This window comes from Caretta caretta, chromosome 5, assembly GCF_965140235.1.
Source record: "Caretta caretta isolate rCarCar2 chromosome 5, rCarCar1.hap1, whole genome shotgun sequence".
NCBI lineage: Eukaryota > Metazoa > Chordata > Testudines > Cheloniidae > Caretta > Caretta caretta.
Window position 1 is genome coordinate 120,450,688 of NC_134210.1, and position 21,715 is coordinate 120,472,402.

Below are 21,715 nucleotides of genomic sequence, written 5' to 3' on the forward strand. Positions count from 1 at the left end.
GGGAAGCCGTGCACCCGAGGAGGGAGGACAGGATTTCCACCACCTGCATTTTTAAGAAACAATTGTTATCACATTATTTTTTTTAATTCAGCCCTAAACAAAATTGAGAACTGAACTGAAGGAAAGGGGCTAGATTGGAACCTGGGACTCAAAGTTAACTGTAGCTTCCACAAAAACAACAAGGAGTCTGGCTAATTCTACTAGAGGTCAATGAGTGTTTGTTATTCGTCTTGGCAAACAATGGGCATGACATCAAAGGACAAGACCATTCCAAGTGATTAGAAGGGAGAGCTGGCAGCAGGTGGGTATGTTAAGTCCTGCCTGGCTTGTTTTCTGGTTTGATTAAGAATCTATTAAGCTTACCAGAGTCATCATCATGTCGACTGGACTAACTTTGTTCGGATTCATCTTGTACAATAACTTCTTGACTTGCTCAAATGTAGGCCTTTGGGTTGGGTTGGTTTTCCTGCACCTCCTGATTAGCTGAAACAGGGAAAGGGAGAAAGAAAGCAAATGGCCCTTAATAGTTGAAGGTACAGATAGGTTTTCCTTCGGGTTGTATATCTTGGACCATTTGTGAACTTGGGGCCAGATTATCAACTGGTGTAAAATGACATAGCTACGTTGAAGTCTCTGGAGCTACACTGATTTACACTGACTGATAATCTGTAATTCAATAGCGTTAGTAAATGAATGTGCTACTGGGAGAAACACTGGAATGTTCAAAAGCGATGCTTGGTTTCCTCTGTCAAATACTTTTGAAACTTTGGGCCCAATTCTTATTTACACTAGGCCACTTTACGCTGCCGGAGTGGTGGAAATTGGCTTTAGGGCTTATCTATTCACAGAAGTTGTACTGGTTTAACTTAACTTGGTTTAAAAACTGATTTTGTTAAATCAATGTAAAACTCAGTGTAGACAATCTTATTTCCGTTTAAGGGTAGCTTGGTTTTATTTAAGTTGGGAAGCTAAGCTATGACACTCTTAAAGTGAACTAAGAGTGCCTGCACAAAAACTTGAACCAGTTTAACTAAATTGGTTTAAAGACACATTTTTTAGTAAACCGGCGCAATTGTGCGTGCAGACCAGCACTTAGTGTCAACGAGACTCAGACCTTTAATCTCATTTAAAAAACAGACATTGCCCCAGACACATACTAGAATTTACTAACTGACTTTCAAATGCTAACAATAAAGCTTCACTGATATTAAATATGTAGATGGACTTGACACTTGATAACAAAATTAAAAGCCATACAATTCCAGTGACTGAATATTGAAAGATTACTGCCCTGAAACTTTTGGGGGACAAACTGAAATTTTCCATTTGGCAGAATAATGGCTCCTTCATAGGGCTGGTCACACTGAAAGCTTACATCAGCATAGCTCCATTTCTCAAGGGTGTGAAAAATACACACCTTTGAGAGATGTAACTATGCCGACCTAGTGTAGACAGGGCTCTGGTGTAGACAGGGCTAGGTTGATAAAAGAATTATTCCACTGAGCTAGCTACCACCTATTGGGGAGCTGGATTAACTACAGTGATGGGAAAACTCCTCCCGTTACGGGCGTGAGTGTGTACACTGAAGTACTGCAGCTGTGCCATGATAGCGTTGTAAGTGTAGACATACCTGTAGTGGCTATTAAAGCTAAAGAGCATTTTATGGTGCCATGCTTAAAAAGTACACTCTTAACTCTGCATTTCCTGGGCTTCTAAGTTAAAAATAATGTTTACATTCCTCAAAGGAATATTGCACTGAAACCACTGTCATGTGCCTGCAATCTGAAGTTCACCTCAATGAAGATTTTTGTGGGAGAGACTATATAACCTTATTTACCTCCACATAGTCTGTAGGGCATGGACAGGAATTCTCAGACTTTCCTGAAATTAATTCTGTCAGAGGCAGGCACGATGAATATTCCGCTGAATGAGAATCATCCTTGAGAAAACAATGTTGGGAGAACAGGAATGGGGACAGCAGTGAAAAGAAATCCATAATAACGATGTAAAGCACTGAATACACCAATCAAGGAAAGAGAGAATAGCTGGTAGTTTTCTCATCCATCATGTTGAAAATACACCCCTATTGTCATGTTTGGGACATATTCTTGCCTATCACTTCCTGTACAGACGCCTTCCTTTTATCTCTCCATTGGAAATGTTCCAGATTAGGGCTTTTATGTCTGAGTACAGAAGAGGCCTACATATCTCACTGTGCCACAGACAGCTGTCTCCAAGCTCTCACTCAGCTGACAAGATCTGAGCTCAGCCTATATCGAAGGGGAGCAACTCTTGAAATTATTGAAAACATCAGACACAGCAAGAGCCCCCTGTGAAGCTGAAGGACCACATTGGGCCACTGGCATGAACAGTTAACAGTAGAAGAACCATAATCATAAGTGCAGGTCACTAGAGTTATTTTTAAGCCAAATTGTTTTATGGAGCCAGAGTTGTTACACGGGTTTTTTTCAGGTCACCTTATGTTGATTTTGATGCACATAGAATCATAGACCTCAGGAGGTCATCTAGTCCAACCCCCTGCTCAAAGCAGGGCCCATACCCACCCCCAACTCGTCATCCCAATTCCCCCTCCCCCATTTCCCCCAGATCTCTAAATGGCCCCTTCAACGATTGAACTCACAACTCTAGGTTTAGCAGGCCAATGCTCAAACCACTGAGCTATCCCTCCCCATCATTTATGCAAACAGTTTTGCATAGATCATTTACCCTGAATCCATGTATAGACAACACCTTCCCCATAGATGGAGGTTCAACAGCGACCCCATCACTGTCCCCCCAGCTTTGGATCCTATCAAGGTGCTTTGTGGGTCTGGGGCTGTATTGTGGGAGGACTGGAAACTGAGCAGGCCACAGGATGGGTGGGCAGGCCAATGGTAAGGCTGGGAGTGACATACCTCATCCCCACTCCAGCCCCACAGAGCGTACCCAGAAAAAAAGAATAGAACAGAAGCTGTATTGTCTTTTCCACTGCATTTCTCTCGGGGATCCCAGGGGTTGGTGGGGCCAGGAGGAATCTTACATTGGTAGCGTGGCTCTACTGGAACTGGATTTAAACCAATGTAATCAAAATAAAGATCCAGCCCTGACTAAGCACTGAAGATTTTGATCCATGATGGGAATATATACCCTTGTGAACACAGTACTGTGAGCCCAATCCGGCTCCCACTGAAGTCAACTGGAGTTTTGAGAATAACTTCAATGGCAGCAGAATCAAAATTATGAGGAACTTCACAAATAGCTCTTCAACTCTTACCTGCACAGGGTCACTTCTTGTTGCGATCTCTAATAAAATGATGGAATAACTGCAATATTACAGACAAATAATTGGAGTGAATATATTGCAAACGGAGCCTTTTGAAGAACAGGATGACATTTTTGCACATCTCCCTCACTCCCTGCTTTTTTTTTCTTTTTTTCCCCCCAGTCACTAATCCATCCTTATTGGGACACATTCTCAGGAAAATCAATGGACCTTTTGGATGCCTAAGGACTGCAGGATTGGGCCCAGGGTGTTTTGGCCAGCAATACACACGGTCACATGCTGGGGTGGCTAAGCACCTTCTCATAGTGCCAAACACCAGGTCTATTACAGCATAGATGCCAAGCACTAGTGAACCCGGGCTAGATGGACAGCGCTCGCAGTCTCTTTTGGAGGAACTCTCCTGCTGGATTGCTTGGGAACTCTGGTGCTACGTTCCTCTATCTGATTTCACCGGTTGCCATGTATTTGCCAAGGAAGGGTTGTCTGCCCTGTAGCACAGACAGACTTTGCAGGCACTTCGGGTTGGCAGGTTGAGCTGTAACAGGGATCTCAGTAACCTTTTAAGTTCAGTGCAGTGTTCAGTTGCCGAAGGCATGAACAATGTACCCCCCGGCACTCCGTTTTAAGGAAAGGTCTTGGCAAGATGTGGCTCCAAGAGGCAAGCTCAGTCACAAATTTACAGCTACGTAGCCTAAACCTGTGCACTTTGCCCGCTGCAAGCTGAAAGCATATCAAACTAAGGCAGCATTACTGGGAAACGTGATGCTGTTTGGATGGGAGGCAGTGACGAAACAAAAGGCATGAGACATGGCTGAGAAACAGCGGCTTGCGTGGAGCACCATAACTCAAGGAGCACTGGCGCTCAAGCACTCAATCGCTCTGTAGTCAGGCCCAGCACAGAAATAGAACAGCACAGCTGGGTTCAATCTTCAGACAGCTAAGCCATTTGGGGCCAGATTTGTAAAGGTATTTAGGCACTTAAAAATGCAGTGAGGCAGCAGGTGGGATTTTCAAAAGCACCTAACTCCCACTGAAGTTAAAAATCTGGCTTGAAATGGCTAATGGTCATTAGCAGCGTCCTGGCAGGTCTCAGCGTAATACATGTATGATTCTGCAGAAGACAGTAATACACATGAATCCAAGACATAAACTAACAAACCTCTCTGCAGAATATTTCCTTTTTGGTGGGTGTTTAGTGATAACAGGGGGAAGAATTTATTGAAATCATTTGATGTTAGCGTGCTTCCCCACACTGGCCCTGCAAAAGATAAGTTAGGCCAGGTGGACCAAATCAGCTAATTAGGCTGCAGACAGGGGATCTTGAGTTGGAGGCAGCTAATTAGAGAGACGCTCATCTGTGAGGGACAGGTGGGGCTTCTACAAAAGACAGGAAATTGAGAGCAGAGGAGACAGAAGGGTGAAGTCTATAGTTACTCCCTGGGAGAAATGGTTGGGGGGCTTCAGAGACAAGTTGCCTACAATTACTTGCTGGGAGGAGGGAGTGAAGAGACTGGCAAATCTCAAAGAGTGGGGAAGGCCCTAGCAAACCCCTAGCAGGTGTGGGATTGGCTCAGGGAAAGGCAGCAAGGGAACAGACCTCGGCTGCTGTGTAGAGGGTGTCTGAGTTGGAACCTGGAGTAGAGGGTGGGCCCAGGTTCTCCTGCTCGCTGCTGTGGGAGTGGCACTGTGCGGCAGTGAAGCAGAGGACTGGTCTGGGGAGCAAGCACCTTAATGCATGTCCCCCCCACACACACAGCCCCCTGGAATGGGAAACCACAATAGCGACCTGGCTGGAGGGCTGAGTCACGAAAAGGATGCTATTGTTCCTGTAGTGAGAGAGGGGCTGCATAGGAGAAACTGACTGGGTGTAAGTGCTGGAAGGGGTGTTGGCCTGACTGAACTAATCCCCAAAATCGCCAAGAGGCAGCGTCATCCAGCAGTGAGTAGCACAATCCTGTCGCCGTTAACAATGAATTCATAAAAATGTCCCCAAACAGCCATCAGAAGGTATTGCAAGGTATTTACATGCCAGATATGCTAAACATTCGTATGCCCCTTCATGCTTCAGCCACCATTCCAGAGGACATGCTTCCATGCTGATGACGCTTGTTAAAAAAATGTGTTAATTAAATTTGTGACTGAACTCCTTGGGGCAGAATTGTATGTCCCCTGCTCTGTTTTACCCGCATTCTGCCATGTATTTCGTGTTATAGCAGACTCAGATGGAAACCCAGCACATGTTGTTCATTTTAAGAACACTTTCACTGCAGCTTTCACAAAACGCAAAGAGTGAGATTTCTAAAGATAACTACAGCACTCGACCCAAGGTTTAAGAATCTGAAGTGCCTTCCAAAATCTGAGAGGGACGAGGTGTGGAGCATGCTTTCAGATATCTTAAAAGAGCAACATTCTGATGTGGAAACTACAGAAGTCAAACCACCAAAGAAGAAAATCAACCTCCTGTTGGTGGCATCTGACTCAGATAATGAACACGCGTCAGTCTGCACTGCTTTGGATCATTATCAGCATGGACGCATGTCCCCTGGAATGGTGGTTGAAGCATGAATGGACATATGAATCTTTAGTGCATCTGGTGCATAAATATCTTGTGATGCTGGCTACAACAGTGCCATGTGAACACCTGTTCTCACTTTCAGGTGACATTGTAAACAAGAAGCAGGCAGCATTATCTCCTGCAAATGTAAACAGACTTGTTTGTCTGAGCAATTGGCTGAACAAGAAGTAGGACTGAGTGGACTTGTAGGCTCTAAAATTGTACATTGTTTTGTTTTTTGAATGCAGTTATGAAACAAAAAATCTACATTTGTAAATTGTATTTTCATGATAAAGGGATTGCACTACAGTACTTGTATGAGGTGAATTGAAAAAATACTATTTTGGGGGGTTTTGCAGTGCAAATACTTGTAATCAAAAATAAATATAAAGTGAGCACTGTACACTTCAGCACTGTAATTGAAATCAATATATTTGAAAATGTAGAAAATATAAAAACATTTAAACGGTATTCTATTTAACAGTGCGATTAATCGCACTATAAATGTTTTTAATTGTGCAATATTGTGGATAGCTTTCTTCCACTGAGGGAGTGCATTTGGCTGTTTTGTCTCTTAAAAATTCCTTGTTGCTCAAATGCTCTGGCTGGGTCAGAAGAGATGGAAATACAAAAGCAGACCTCTGCACACCACAGCCTTTATTCCTTCACTACCCCTAATTATTTATTATTCCAGTAGCCCCTAGAAGGCCCAACGAAGATCAGGGCCCCATTGTGCTAAGCACTGTACAAAGACTAGGTAAGAGACCATCTCTGCCACAGAGCTCTCACAGTCCAAAAAGACTAAATAGTACTGTCATTTACTCATGGGATACAGAGGGAATAAATGACTTGCCCAAGGCTACACAGGAATTCTGTGATAGAACAAGGGAGTAAACCTAGGTTTCCAGATTCCTAATCCAGTGCCTGAACCACAGAACCGTTCTTCTCCTTGCAACCCTCCTAGTAAACCCCTGTACATGTTTGAATAGGAGGAGGGGTAGACTAGAACCTGGCATGATAGCATCCTCTGGGCAGATGAGCAATTGTGAAGTATTGCCCTCTGGGTTCTCTCAGAAAGAAAGGCACAGAGTTTACTCAAGAGCATTCTTTTCCTCGAAGTAGCTGTTTTTTCTCTCCATATAAAATATAGCCATCCAGTGTATTCAGCAAAACCACTCTGTTCTCATTGCATATGGAAATATACTATGGATGAGTTTTGCTGACCCATTGGAAAACTGCTCCATTTTAAGTCTTAGAATATTGCCATTAGCTAAGTAGTAATTTTTTTTCAACAGGGAAAACACAAGGGAGGAAGTGATTTAAAAAAAAAAAAAAACACCATAGACCCAGGGCTAGTTTTTTATATCCATTTACCTGGATTCAAATCCAGAATAGCTCCATAAAAACAAATGGAGTTACTCTGGATTTACACCAGCATTACGGAGCTGAGATTTTGGCTCCCAATCTTGGAAGGGTAGATCCTGGCATCTAAATTATTCTCTAAATAAGAATCAATTTTTAATCATAATCCACCAAATTCACCCTGCTATAGCTTTGGAATTTAGCTAAACTATTTATTTGGTCACCTGAGAGAGAAAGAGACTGGAAGTTTATCGTCACCTGTACACATCTGCCATGGAAGTGGGGACATAGTCTGACAATGAATGGGCCTCAGGAGCCAAGTAGATCTGCATCAAACGCTGCTGATATGTGCTAGCACCCTCACAAGAATCCTCTTTTCGGTAGGACTGTAATCCATAGTCTTGATGGAAGAAAGAAGGAAACAGGTACTCAGTAAGGGTTATGTTCACTCCTGAAACTCTTCCATTATTAAGTAGCAATATTAATGGTTTAAAGGCGTTTGCTCTGTATGGGGAGATGAGACTTGGTTTAAAAAATAGCACTATGTTGCTCTGATTTGTACCCAAGTATAGTTGTGTATACTGGAATGGTAGCTTGAATATTGGGAGAGAGTGTCTGGTGAAGTATGACTGCTTCTTGGTACCCCTGTGGTGGTGGTTCTGGCCCAGCGTATCCAGCCACAGTAGGCTCATGGCAGTGCAAGACAGAGCCAGCATACTTGCTTCTTTTCTGCACCTCCCTGCTGCTAGTGTGGGGGTGTGCCCAAAGAAAGGGGGGTGTGGTTGGGACACCCCGCAGCTGTGATGATCTCCAGCTGTGGTTTCAGTGTCTTGGAGTACATAGATGCCAGGGTAAGTCAGAGCAGCTCTCAGGCTCCTCCAATTTACACTGGGGCCTGGACCTACACACAGAGGCCACAATATTGTGGGAGTGTAAAGGGGAAGTTTCCACCAGCTTTGTACCCCCCCCTTCCAACGTGCTTTGTATGAAGCTCGTCTGGACTCCCAGATCTGAGCCAGTGTCCAGGTGCTGAGCTGTGTTCAGAGAACAGCATGATAAAAATTCTCTGACTTCTATTTCCTAGATCCAGACAGCACTGAAATTTGGTGTGTGGAGGCAGGGGTTCAGGTGTGGGGTTTTGGTTCAGACCAGTCTCTAATTGGGACACTCCAAGGATCTCATTCTTTAGACTGGAAGCCCATCTTTTCACCTAGCTGTGAAAGGGCACTGTGTTTATTGTCTGAAAGGAGGATTTGACTTATGTCAAAGAATGGCATCAGGCAAAGAATTCATAGGTAATGACATGGATACTGCTAGGTCTGATTGACGCCATCATTTGTGTCATATAATTGGTAAAAGGTAACGCATGTTAAATTGTAGGATAGACAGGATAATGTAATGGGATGTTTGCTCTGGCATAGTTTCCTTTTAATGAAGGCTGCTGCAGTTAGCATTTCCACCTGAAAACGTTGGCTCACAGTCCTGCTGGAGCAGTGAAGGCTGTGAAATCAACTTGCATTAGTAGTTGGCCATGTTTCAGATTTCCATCTCTCTTCATTACCTGAAATTTTACAGACCCAGCGGTCGTCAATCACACAGTTATTAGACTTTAAGCATCCATGATAGATTTTATGCTGGTGAAGATAACCCATTCCATGGGCAATGTCTCCAGCAAAGGAAAACCTGAAAGGCACACAATCATTATGAAGAGGTTAGTATTCCACTGAACCAGACACTCAGGAAGGGATTCATCCAAAGACTATTGAAATCAGTGGAAAGACTCCCACTGACTTAAATGGCCTTTGAATCAGTCCTCAGGGACTCAATCCTGCAAAGTGCTGAGGACTCCCGTGAGTTGCTGAATGCCCTCAGTTCCCATGCAGTTGAATGGGAGTGGAGGGTCCTGGGCCCCTTGTAGGAATGCACAGAGTCTTGTGGGAGTTCTCAGCGGTTTGCAGGATTGAGCCGTGTGTGCAGATATTTACGAGATGAGCAAAGTACTCAACTTTCTTAGTCTGTGTGGTGTGTCGACTTGGACCATTTTTTGTTGATGCCTAGAAGCAAGGCAAACATAAGGCAGAGAGAGAAGGGATAAGGGACAATTTGCAATTATACATGATGAAGTAGTTCATATGGGAGTTCCTTTGAAATCCTGAGCCAGTTTTGTGTACATCTGCTTTTATGGGTAACGCTAATGATGGACTTCTAGTTGTACTAATCTTTTCATGGTTGGCCTACCATGAATGTGGCCGTGCTGCTCTTTTACTCATCTTAAACCAGAACATCAAAGTGTACTAAGTACAGATGGCCAGTGTGGGGCCGGTGGGGGGGAAGGCGGCTGAAGAGGAGCCAAGGTTTAAAATGGTGTTGCAGCATACTAGAGATGGGATTAAAAGGTTTGGGTGTTACATGGGGAGTGCTAAATTCAGGGGTGTCAGGATGTCCATGGGACAGGCCAAATCAGAAACTTGGATCCTCTTAACCAATGGGTCTCTCTCTTTCTCCTTGTGTCTCAGAAGCATGGTATCCTCTGGTATACATCACAGCACTGTTGCGTCTACCAATGACTTTGTTTGAAGAGGGATGTTAATTGTAGATAAAGTGTCACCTGGTGATGCTACGTGTATCTTATTTCACAGGTCTGGTTTTTTTTGTTTTGTTTTTTACCTGAAGCCCCAGTTGAGAGGAATGTCTTCATTGAGCAGCACATCACTCAGGCTACCTTTCGGACAGTATTCTGTCACAATGGCAACGTTTGGCATCTCTGTACAACCTCCGATGAATTTGCAGAGGTTGGGATGATCGAGTTCTCTGTGAAAATGAACAGGAATCACATCCTTTCTAAGTCTTCCCTCTACACCTTTTGGAACTGGAAAGTTTAGGGCTTTTGCCACTGGGTTGAGAGGAAAAGCTAAATACGCAAAGAAACGTGTTCAGACAGGTTCAAAGAAATGTTTTCGACAGTGTTTGGGAGAGAAAAACATGGAAACAAGTAACGATGGGGCAGGTTCCATTACACTGGTGTAAATGTGGAATGGCACCCAATGTGCAGGTTTCGTTGTTTACCTGACTTGCTTTACTTCCTTGCGTATGGATTTGGACAAGGTGAATGTCATCTTCCTTATTTTCTTGATGGCGACTGTTCTACCATCACTGCAACAAGACAAAGACTTTTCTAAGTGCTGGAATCCCACATGGTGAGTATGCAGTATTCTCTATATAGGAGCTTTGGCTCTCTGGGAAAGGTGCACAGATGTGGATTTTGTCAAAATCTGGATGGGAACCTGGGTCTGAATCATGAAATTCAGACCCAGGTTCCCATCCAGATTTTGACAAAATCCTGGAACTGTGGGGATGCAGGGAATGAAAACCCAAAGATCACTACAAATTGTGCAGCTCAGGTCAATTTATCTCTGTGTGTATTAGGATGTTCCCCAATCAAAGAAGTGAAGTCTTCTGTTTTCTGCAGGGGAGCACCAGACTAGTATGGAGTAGATGAGAGTGGTGTGGGCATGGGAAATAACCAGTGGGGGCAGAGAAAGCTGCAAACCCCTAATAAAAGGGCAGGACAAAATAGATGATTCCTTGGATCCCTCCCTTTCCCTCCCTCCACCTGGAGCAACTTTGAATGCAGCCAGCTGGAGAGTAGCTCATGTGTACAGGGCTGCAGTTTTAAGGCAACAGCCTGCCAGTCCAAGGTCTCCTCTGTGCTTCCATGTGGCACTCAGCTAAGTTGTATAAGCATAACAGTGTAGCCACACAAAGCCATCGGTGGATTCTTGCCTCCGGCCAGAGCACGGCCTTCCAGTGAGTGAGAGTACAGGGGAAGGGGAGCCATTGTGGAAAGGGGATGACCCACCTTAGTAGGAGGAGCAAAAAACAAGAAGGAAAGTAAAAGGAAATAAGGAGAGAGAACAAAAGAAGAATGGGTGGGGCAAGAAAGGAGAAAGAGAAGCTCTGCTGGACAAAGGGGAGATGGCAGCAACTTTCCTGGGACATGAGGGGACTTTGTGGAGGGGGTTGAAGTGTCCATCAATCTGTTAGGAGCCATGGATACATCTATGTGTACAAGTAGGTCACTACCAGCTAGGGGTGTATTCCAAACCAGTGATCTAGAGAGGAAATGAGCCATTCCTAGTCTTGTGAGCTGGTTTAAGGGCATAGATTATAATGGGCTGTTGTACAGTACATAATTTTCTGTGCCAAAGAGCTTATTTGTGTTTTACATTCATATTAGAGATGGGCCTGATTCAAAACCTAGCTCCAAATAAGCTTGAATGCTGTGAATGTTCGGAAGCAGAGCCAAGTTTGCAGCTCAGTCCCATGAGCATTGAAATCTCAGCAGGAGAAGGAAAAGGGGCATCCAAATATAGAAAACATCTGAGAATCTTTCAGCCTGAGTGTGCTAGGAAGGCCAAGTTAGTCCCCTAGCATTCCTGGCCCTGGCCCAAGCAGAGGAAAACTAGCCTTCACATTATTTCTAGGTGATAATACAGCAAGAACTGAAAGTCTCCCTCTTGCACGGGTGTAACTACAATACACAACATAACACAAAGACTGACTGATAGATAAGCCTACTATATCCCTGTCTGGGTGAAGTGCTGTTTCCTGGACGAGTTGACAGCTGCTGTGCAAGAACTCAGGGCAGTGATACAGCTGGCATTGGAGTCACTGGGTGCATGGGCCACGCTAACGATGCTGCCCATTGCAGTCCGTAGCAAGCGATCTAGTAAAAAAAGCCATTGAGATGCACATTATAGGCGGGTGCCCATGTAGAAGACTCCTGAATCATATAAACATAGGAAGCTCTGCTGCCCATGGCACCAGAGCGCAGGCTCATTTATGCTTGCAGTAGGGATGCTTTACTTTAGGATTCAGCTGTTAAAATGGAACCTCGTGACTGTGGCTGACAGCCACAGCCAGTGGCCTCTCCCACTAACATCAGTAGCTGAAGTCAGTTTTGAAAGCAAAGGCAAACTGTCAGCCCTCAATGGAACAATTTCAAACACAGTGAGTGTCATTTTATGCAAGGGACAAAGCCAATAAGGGAAGAGACAATACAAAAAACTCCCAAACCTATGATGTTACAAATCTATTTAGGACTCTTTGAAGAATTTAAATTTATTATTGTGGGAAGTGATTCTGACATTAAAGGGAATTCAAAGCAAAGCAACAATCCAGCTGGTTGAAAAATCTAGAATATCAACATTTTTTATGTCTTTTTTTTGGGAGGGGGGAGGAAGGTGATGCCTTTTGTCCAGCTCAAAGCAACGAAACTACATAGGGGGCAGATTAGACTGACTCATGGAAAAATGTACACAGATTGGATCCTATGTTGATGAGAGCTGTAGAGATAGTTAGAGAGAGGGATTATAAGTAGATATGAATTCTGCCCTACAATACCTGAGTCTAGAAATGGAAGAGACCTGTTAGGTTTCCAGTTAATTTGCATGCCAATGCAGGAATGTTCTCTAGTGTGTCTTTACTAGCATTCTGCCAAGTTTCATTTTAAATGTGCCCGTGCAATGGGTGATTATTCCACTGCCTGATAGATCTGTCACAAAATTTTTCCTGGTATTCAACCTAAATATTCCCTTCCTTGATTTCATTCTGTTACTGTAACAGCCTTCTTGCCGTGATGTTTACACTCCAAGTCTCTCTGTTAGACATATGGCCTCACTTAGACATCATTCTACCCTTCTCTCAATATATCTCTAACGCTTCAAATATTTCCAAAAAAAGTCAGTCTATCCTGCCACCTAGTTGCTTTTGTTTTTCTTCTCTGAACTCTGTCTAGTGCTAATCTTTCTAGTCAAGGGTTACACAGAAATTAACTCAGTATCCCAGCTGAGGTCACCTCAGAGCTATAGAGAGAGACACTTTTATGCAGAAGCATAATGCCATAGAACAGGGACATAACAACTCAGAACTGCATTGGCATTTTGTTGCTATATCCCATTGCAAACTTAGGCCATCTCACTTTAATCGGCTATCCATTATTAGCTCTAGATCTCTTTCAGCTTGATTTCCCTCCAGGCTTCTTTCTCCCACTGAATACCTGTTTCCATTTCTGCATTCTTCCAGGCTGATTCTAATTTTGTTGTTTTCTGCCCATGCTTCTAATCACTCTGTCCCTTTGCATTGTTTCTCTGCCTTCTGTGGAGTTCATAACTCCTCCCAGTTTAGTACCAGTTGTGAATTTCATTGACATGCTGTTTTACTATACTCATTTTAAAATATTAGTTCTCTGAACACTTACTGTCTGTCTCAATAAATTTTATTTTGTGTGTCTCTCCCCCCCGCAACTATCTTGGCTGCTTTTAGTAAATTAGACTCCTTATTAACCTGATATCTGTTCCTTAAGACCATGAAGGTATCTCATTACACTACTTAGAAATGAACACAGAGCTCCAAGTATCTGTACTAAATTAATGCAATAGAGTCTTATCCCATTTACTTGTACTGAACATGATATTATATATTTAAAGCAGATGGGACCTTTTCGGCAATACCTTATGGAGGCAGAACTACAATTATAAAGGCAGATCCTCAGCTAGTGTAAATCAATGTAGTTCCAATGACTTCAGTGGAACTACATTAATCTATACCAGCCAGTGATCTGGCCCATATATTTCTCTAGAATATGATAGCAATAAATGACACGGTAAATACAGCAAATGTACATACTGTATGATAAACTGTACAGTAATGCTCCGATGTTAAAATGTCCAGGTGGAAAACGAATATAATTACAGTTTTGCACATTAGATAAATTGAAGAAAATTCAAGTCATGATGAATTACTTCAGCTACGGATAACACACAATGGGACAAATTAAGCTCTCGGTTACATCTATGCAAATCCAACGTAGCTCCATTGAAGTCACTTAAAAAGAGCATGCTGGATCAAAAAGCAACTCGGGCCACCACCATCTCTTGTTCCCCTTTTCACATAAATCCCATCTGGAAATATGTAGTTTTGATCCGTTCCTTTGTCTTTTATTTGTAAATCACCATAAATTATAGGAAAAAAGCCCCCAAACCGTGTGTGTGGAGGGGAGGGTGGGGGGGGGAAACCCTGACCTTTACGCTATGTCTACACGACTACTTATGTTGGTATAATTTATGTCACTCGGGGGGTGAATAAGCCACCCTCCCACCCCCGAGTGACATACATTACACCGACCTAAGCAACAGTGTGGACAGCGCTGTGTCGGCAGGAGAGCTCTGTCTCCTGTCCGTGTAGAGCAGCTACACTAGAAGCGCTGTAGGAGTCAGTGCAGCTGCACCCTGTAAGCTCTCGAGTGTAGCCAAAGCCAAAGGGTTCAAGTTAAAATAACACCCTTAAAGGAAAACTCCAGTGATCAGCTCACAGATGCTGTGGTGACAGGCACCTATCAAAGATAGATCCTCCTCCTTCAGGTCAGACCCTTATGAAATATGGATATATTTCCACGTGTGCTTCATTTACACAACAGGATAAGAGCATCAAAATTACATCATTTACTAACCTTGTTTGATGCGGGAGAAGTCTATAATCCAGCTTTCATCCCAAAACATCTTTTGCTTCTGGTATTGAAACCACTGCAGAAAGCATAACAGGCCAAATTCATTCCTGGGGCAACTCTATTGGCTTCAGTGGAGTTGCACTAGGGATGAGGGTAGCCAATCAATGATTAGTTGTATGGATATTTTCAAATAGAAAATCTACAGGTGTCTGAACAAGAATCACCATTTTAGCCTCCATCCTCTCTCAACGTCTTACTGACTGACTCAGAAGTAACGGATCTGGATCAAACACCAAAATACAAACATCAGTAATTCTGAAGACTAAAGAACATGACATTTTGTAGTAGACAGTCTGCTAGTTTCAGTCCATGTTTGCATTTTTGTGCACTGCACTTAGAACCCAGCTCTTAACCAGCGATGTGGTGAACGTCACTTCACATCTTGGAAACATCCAATGTGTAAACAAATGTCATTCTCCCCTCCCTCCCACTCCCCCCCACCCCCAGATAAGCAGCAGTTACTGGTTATACAGTATGTGACAATCAACATCAGGCCCCAGAGCAGCAAATTAGATGGTACATTATTACACAAAGTACTGTATCTTGCATAACATTAGATGGGACACTGTCACTATTTTATAAATAAGATGTACGTCTAATAACTGATGTACCAAAAAGCTGTCAAGTACAATAAACCCATTTTATACAAGCACATGCTTGTCTGTAGATCAGGTTAGCTATGATAAAATAACAAGACAATTTAAACACAAATATTAGATGGTCAGCATTTTGCTATCCATCTAATATTACCTTCAACAGCACGCATTGGATGGATGACAAGTAACAAAAACCCAATTAACACAAGAGTTCTTGTGACATCTTGGGAAGTGGTGGCAGAATTTTGGGAGAGCTCTGGGGCTGATTCCAAGCCCAGAAAATCAATGGGAGTCTTTCCACTGATTTCAATCAGCCTACGCTTTCAGGAAAAGGAGATGTATTTTCATGTGCAAGGACCATAATCAAACAAAGATGATAGGACTGATTCAATACCCACTGAATTAAATGGGATCCTTTCATTGACTTTAATGGGGCTGGATCAGACCATATGAGAGAGAGGATCATTGGAGGATTATGATCTTGCTGTATGCTGAAAACTGGATACAAGTGATCTTTCCAGCTCTGTTTGTAAAAACAAGTTTATACATGGACTAAGCAACAAGCAGCAGAGAATGCTAAGTAGCATCTACCTGTAGAAGCTAGGTAGATGCTACTTAGCATGCACTCCAGCATAAGAGGAAAAACAACATAATCCCTGCAAATCAAAGAATATCTGAGACAATAGGTAAATTAGGTTTATTCTGGAGACTCACAGCTAATACATGCATAAGTGAGAAGGGGGCTAGCTGTTTACCTAACTGGTATGATGACTTTAAAGTTATCCATGGAAATCTGGTTGAAGGAGCTTGATTGAACTCCAGCCTGTCTTGCAAAGAAGTGGGAAATGGAAGGTGAAGTCGCCTGATGTGTATTATGTTGGAAGATCCTCAATAAAAATGTTTGAGTAACAAACCGACATTGAATCAACATGTGGGGTCAGATCCTCCTGGTGGACCTGAGCAATGCCTATTTGCACCACCAGGAGAACTGGCCCACTGTAATGGGCTTAGGAAACCTCAAGATGCTCATCTAGTTGCAATAGTTCAAGGGTCCAATGCTGTACTCCACATACCGACCCTCTCACTGTGATAAGAGTTTTGTCCAAGGAAGGCATGCAGGATCAAGTCTACTTTATGTTAATATATTTGATACTGCAAATGTAAAGAGGCTTAACAGCTGTGTAACTGATACTTTTCTATTATTTAATTAATTCATTACATTGGGGTGTTTTATCTTAGAAAGTAAAATATTCCACTGCCCACCAGAGACTCTGGACACATTTACACGGAACAACAATTTTCTTCCATGAAAATGCCCTTCAGAAAAGTAGTCACAACTCTCCAGTTCCCATCCAGAGTCTCTCAATGCTCTTCCCAGCAATTTCTCTCTTGCCCCTAGAAAAAGCTGGCAAGAACAAAGAGGTCTTGCATTGTAACTGGAAAGGTAACAGATCTGGGCTGTGGCAATCTGAAGCAGGAAGCTAATTCCACAGTTTTATCTAATTATATGGCCTTCAGCATGGTAGTATCTAAGTGTCTCCCAGGGCTGTGACTTTAGATTTATTCTCACAAGAGCTCTATGAAATAGGTACCTATTATCCCTATTTTACAAGTAGGGAACTGAGGCACACAGAGACTGTGACTTGCCCAAGTTCGCATAGGAAGTGTATGATAGGAGGAACTGAATCCCAACCCAGTGCCTTAACCATAAGATCATCCTTCTTCCTCTGAGCAAGAGCATTCTGTCTTCATTCCCTTGCAATTAACCAGGAGGTGTTAGATTGAGTGCTCCAGATATCTCAACCACAGCAGTGTGACATGAGGAGAGAAGTGATCCTTGCCATAACAAAGAGCCAATGCTCTTATGGGTTAAAACCAAGCAAGTTATTCATAATGTACACAATCAATACCATGACTATACATCTGAAAATATTTCCCTGGGAACAGCTTTCCATAATGTTCAGAAATTAATTTATGTACCTTCAGATACAAAGGAATCTATATGAATGCAAACAATAGAAGGGCCTATTCTGCAGAAATACAGTAAAAGAGTAAGTAAAAATAATACATCCTCTTTTCTTTATCCAGCACTCTCCATCCCAAAGGATCACAAAGCATTTTCCTTATATTGATCTATCCTTGTGAGCCATTCTCCAGCAATGTGGGCCTGCTCTAAACTATACCAGGACTGGTGTAGAATGGGCCCCAGAATCAAGATGCAAGTTTTCCTCCCATTTCTCTTCTTCCCCCTTGGATCTACCCAGGGGGTTCTGTGTCTAGCAGAGAACCTATTCTTATGCTTGTAAAAAGCTGTGTTGTAAACAATAAAATCATGAAGAAACCATGATGGAAATAAAAGAAGAGAAAGAAGATTTCATTTGACACTTACCACTATTGTCAGAATGAAGCCAGCACAGACTAAACATATTGGTAAGGCAATTGCTATCCTCGCATCAGCTGTCAGTGGGCATTCCCCACAGTCAGCTGGACATGTGGAACAGCCTTCACCATCTTCACAAACACCGTCTCCGCAGACTGGGCAAAAAGGGATGTAGAGAGCAAAATACTTGAAAATAGCTCTATCCACTCTTAGGACTCAATTCAGTAACAAATACATATGGCTCCTGAGCTGGGGATCCCCATGAGAGGCCACAAAATATCTGAAGGAACAGGTTTTGAGGAATTCTAGGATCTTTGTGCTGCAGTTGAAAGATGTGGATTTTAAATGTAATCTAGGGACCCAAAAAATACACTGACCTTAGACTAACCGTGGACATCAGTGCTTTTGCCATGTTGTTGCAGATGGGTTGCTTGGTTGTTACCTTTTGTCTGTTTATTTCTCGTTGCCTGTCTTGCCTGTTTAGACTGTATGTTCTTGAAGACAGGGACTGTCCCTTACTCTGTATACTCAGCCTAACCCTTGGGAGACCTAGGGGTCAGGAGAACAGAAAGCCATCTTTTCCCCCTTTCCTTTCAATCAGCAGGACTGGTATTCACTAGTGTGAATAACTTCAGGCAAAATGAACAAACCAACCCATGCTAGGAGGTGTTTCAAACAAATGCTCATGAAAATTAGAACCGATATCAGATGTAATGTAATCTATATGGAAGTGTCTCTGTTTGAGAAGCCAAACATCAGCAAATGCTCACAAAGTTGAAAAGTATCCCTGAAAGACATGATTTTTACAGATGAGATGTTCAAAGAGATGAGAGATAGGTAATAGCTGTCTGTTTTGTTTTGTAGGCAATAAGGCCAATGGCAAATGGTAACTTCATTAAAAAAATCACTGTTTTCTCATTTCATTTACTAAAACATGATCCCAGTGGGAATTTCTTTAGATACTTTAGAGTGAAAGTCAATGGCAAAACTTCCATTAATTCCAGTGGGGTCTGTATTTCACTCACGGATCTTCACTACTAGAATGCTGTACCTCAGCCACGTCTACACTACCCGCCGGATCGGCGGGTTGTGATCGATCTATTGGGGATCGATTTATCGCGTCTAGCGTGGACACAAAGTAAGTGATTCTAAGTCAATCTAAGATACGTCGACTTCAGCTACGCTATTCTCGTAGCTGAAGTTGCATATCTTAGATCGATCCCCCCCACAGTGTAGACCAGGCCTCAGATTCTCGAGCAAGAAAAAACTTAGTGCCACTGAGATGAGCGAAAGCACAGATCTCCTAACTACCAAAATGTTTTGGAAAAAAATTGGTAATAATTCTGCCTGCTTCAGGTCTATTCCATTGTAATCTGCATTCCAGTACCATGCCCATCACAGAGGTCTCTGAATGCCTAACAATGATATTAAAATGAACACAAGAGTACTACATTGGGCAGTGTTTTTGAGGTTTATATGAACAGTAGCACCAGGCTCAAGGATCACTTGTGTTTGCAAGTTAGCTGTCATGCCTCAGGCTAGCCTGCTTCATGTCTGATGATGAATGTCCATATACTATAAAGAAACCATGTGGTAGAACAGTTTTGCATCCCTATGACACCCCAATAAGCCTTGTAGTGCCTGAAGCTGCTGGTTCTGGCATTTGATTTCAGCTGTTTGACCAAGTGCAGCCTTTTACGGTTCTCATTTCCTACACAGGCAACGAGAAGCTGGAGAAACTTTAGAGATTTCAAATGGTTTGAAAAAGAATTGTAGAAACATTTGATGGGATATATTCACTTGTAAAGGGGCTATGAGTGCTTTTTCTAGCCTATCAATACAATTGGAAGGGCTGTGTAATTCCTGTTTAACATACGAGAAGTCTTTATTTCATACCATACCTACTGCAGGGAGCACAGTGGTTTTGGCTTCCAGAGCAACTTGCATTTTCCCAACCCTGATGTGTGCGATGAGAGAGGTCACACCCACATGAACCAAAACTACCTGCCAAACAAACAGCCATTGCTTTAAATTTCATACATTGGACTTTTTTTCAATACCAATAATCTAATCTCTTTTCCCCTAGATTTATTTTCACCTTCTTCCTATTCGCAGGCAATAGAGGTCTTATAATCTTCCCGTCAGCCCATGTGGTAACATGATCAATTGTCTCCAAACCTCATGAGATATTGTTACCAGAATGGATGCTAAATGGCCGCTCAAGACCTCTGTCTCTCAATGAGGGAATCTGTAACTCCACCCAACCCTACTGCAGCACATACAATTCTGTTGAATAGGTCAGCCTCTGGGAGAGGCAAAGTCTATGTTCTTCCAAGGCTTTTGGGGGGCAGATAGCCTCAGCTATTTCCATAAATGTTTTTGATACATGTTGGCAACCCTCACGGAGCTGTCATGAAGTGAGTGAAGTGAGACAAGCCGAAGTATAATCCAGTCCTCTGGAAACAAGATGCTAGGTGCACTCAGTTCCCAGTAACATCAGTTGGGAGCTGAAAGCACTCAGCACCTCGCAGTATCAGGCCTTTATCCTGCAGCCTTTATATGCACATAACGCTGAATGAAATAAGTGGGTGGATTTCCTATATAAGGACTGCAGGATCTGGCCTGCTAGTAAAAAGGTCTAGAGCATAGTATGCCGTAAATGTACTATACCTTGGCAGTCCAGTTTGCCTGACTCATTTTGCCAGCTGTAGATAAGGTGTGAGTAAATATCTGGCCATCATCCGGAATCCACGGACCACATATTCCACCTTTCCCCTTTACCAAACAGAGCAGTTATTTCAATAGATAATAAAACAAGGAAAATTCCAGGCCTTAATACTCTTAAATTTAGTACTCTTTGGGGGCCTTGTGCTTTATTCCAATAACTAGCAACGTATTATTCATTATGACAATGCTCAATCATAAATGACACTATTGTGTGCTAAAATAAAACACAAACAAATAGAAGGGAGCACCTGGACTGATAGTCCGGTTTAAAATTCCACAAAACTCTCACTCACTTAAAGTCCATGAGCCATATTCTGTCCTCATCTCATTTAGGCACCTAAATCTGGAGTAACTCTATTGAAGTTAATGGAGTTATTCTGTATTTATTTCACTGTAACTAAAAGTAGAATTTCATCCACAATTTTTTATTCTCTACATGGTAGATTCACTGCAGCTCTGCTTTTGACAACTATGGGGTATGGTGTTTCTTTCATGAAAGTTCCTATTTCCAGAGCATTTCTCATTAAGATTGAATAGACTTTAATTTCCCAGCAGCTGCAGCACTGCGAATTATAATGGCTGTCTGAAGATCATGGGTTTTTAAATGGCATAATCCTGATTGCTAAATTTCAGATATGTATTCACGCATTTCTATTCACGCACTTTAAAATACAGTACACAAAAAAGAAATGGATTGCTCATGCTAGCTGAGGTAAAACCGACCTGAAAAGATGACACCATATTGAAAGCTCCTGCTTAATGGAAAGAGCTTTATTTGTAACTATCCATTCAGTAGCACGAACCCACTTTGCTGCAGCAATTTTGCTCTATGGGGGCTATTTTATAGAGGCTTGCCTTGTCTAAGCAGGAAAGCTCAAAAATATTTCCAACTTTAAAAGCGAGAGGCAGGGTGGTGCCTTTGCGCTAGAATCACTCACTGATCTCACCCTCCCCACAAGGATCTGGGGGTAGAACACCTCCACAACAGCGTACCCTCTCTCTTCCCACAGAGGGTGGTGTGCGGACACAGGAGTGCTCCTGAGGGACGTGGCAGCCAGTGGGCAGACTGAGGGAGGACTGGGCATGCTGGCAGGATGCATATTGTGCTGTGCTGTGCCAGTGGAGATTCCAGCCAAAAGATTACACAGCCACAGGCTGGATGATATTTCTGTAGCCCCCTTCCTTCAAGGGGAAGTTCTGAGGTCAGCCGGGGAACCCCTAACAGAGTGGCTCCAATGGAGCTGTG

At 42.8% G+C, this 21,715-nt stretch overlaps 1 protein-coding gene across 2 annotated transcripts in view; it reads right to left on the reverse strand.

The window, feature by feature from the left end:
* LOC125637219 (atrial natriuretic peptide receptor 2-like) overlaps nt 1-21,715 on the reverse strand; it is a 43,342-nt gene that overhangs the window by 14,257 nt on the left and 7,370 nt on the right. For both annotated transcript variants that reach the window (XM_048851428.2, XM_048851427.2), the window contains exons 5-16: nt 20,413-20,517; nt 19,644-19,746; nt 17,752-17,897; nt 14,710-14,782; nt 11,778-11,925; nt 10,266-10,352; nt 9,867-10,010; nt 8,761-8,882; nt 7,458-7,599; nt 3,275-3,323; nt 1,838-1,939; nt 364-483 (exon numbers count right to left, since the gene is read on the reverse strand). In XM_048851428.2, the coding sequence (XP_048707385.2) occupies nt 364-483; nt 1,838-1,939; nt 3,275-3,323; nt 7,458-7,599; nt 8,761-8,882; nt 9,867-10,010; nt 10,266-10,352; nt 11,778-11,925; nt 14,710-14,782; nt 17,752-17,897; nt 19,644-19,746; nt 20,413-20,517 (1,341 nt within the window). The remainder of the gene's footprint in view (nt 1-363; nt 484-1,837; nt 1,940-3,274; nt 3,324-7,457; nt 7,600-8,760; nt 8,883-9,866; nt 10,011-10,265; nt 10,353-11,777; nt 11,926-14,709; nt 14,783-17,751; nt 17,898-19,643; nt 19,747-20,412; nt 20,518-21,715) is intronic.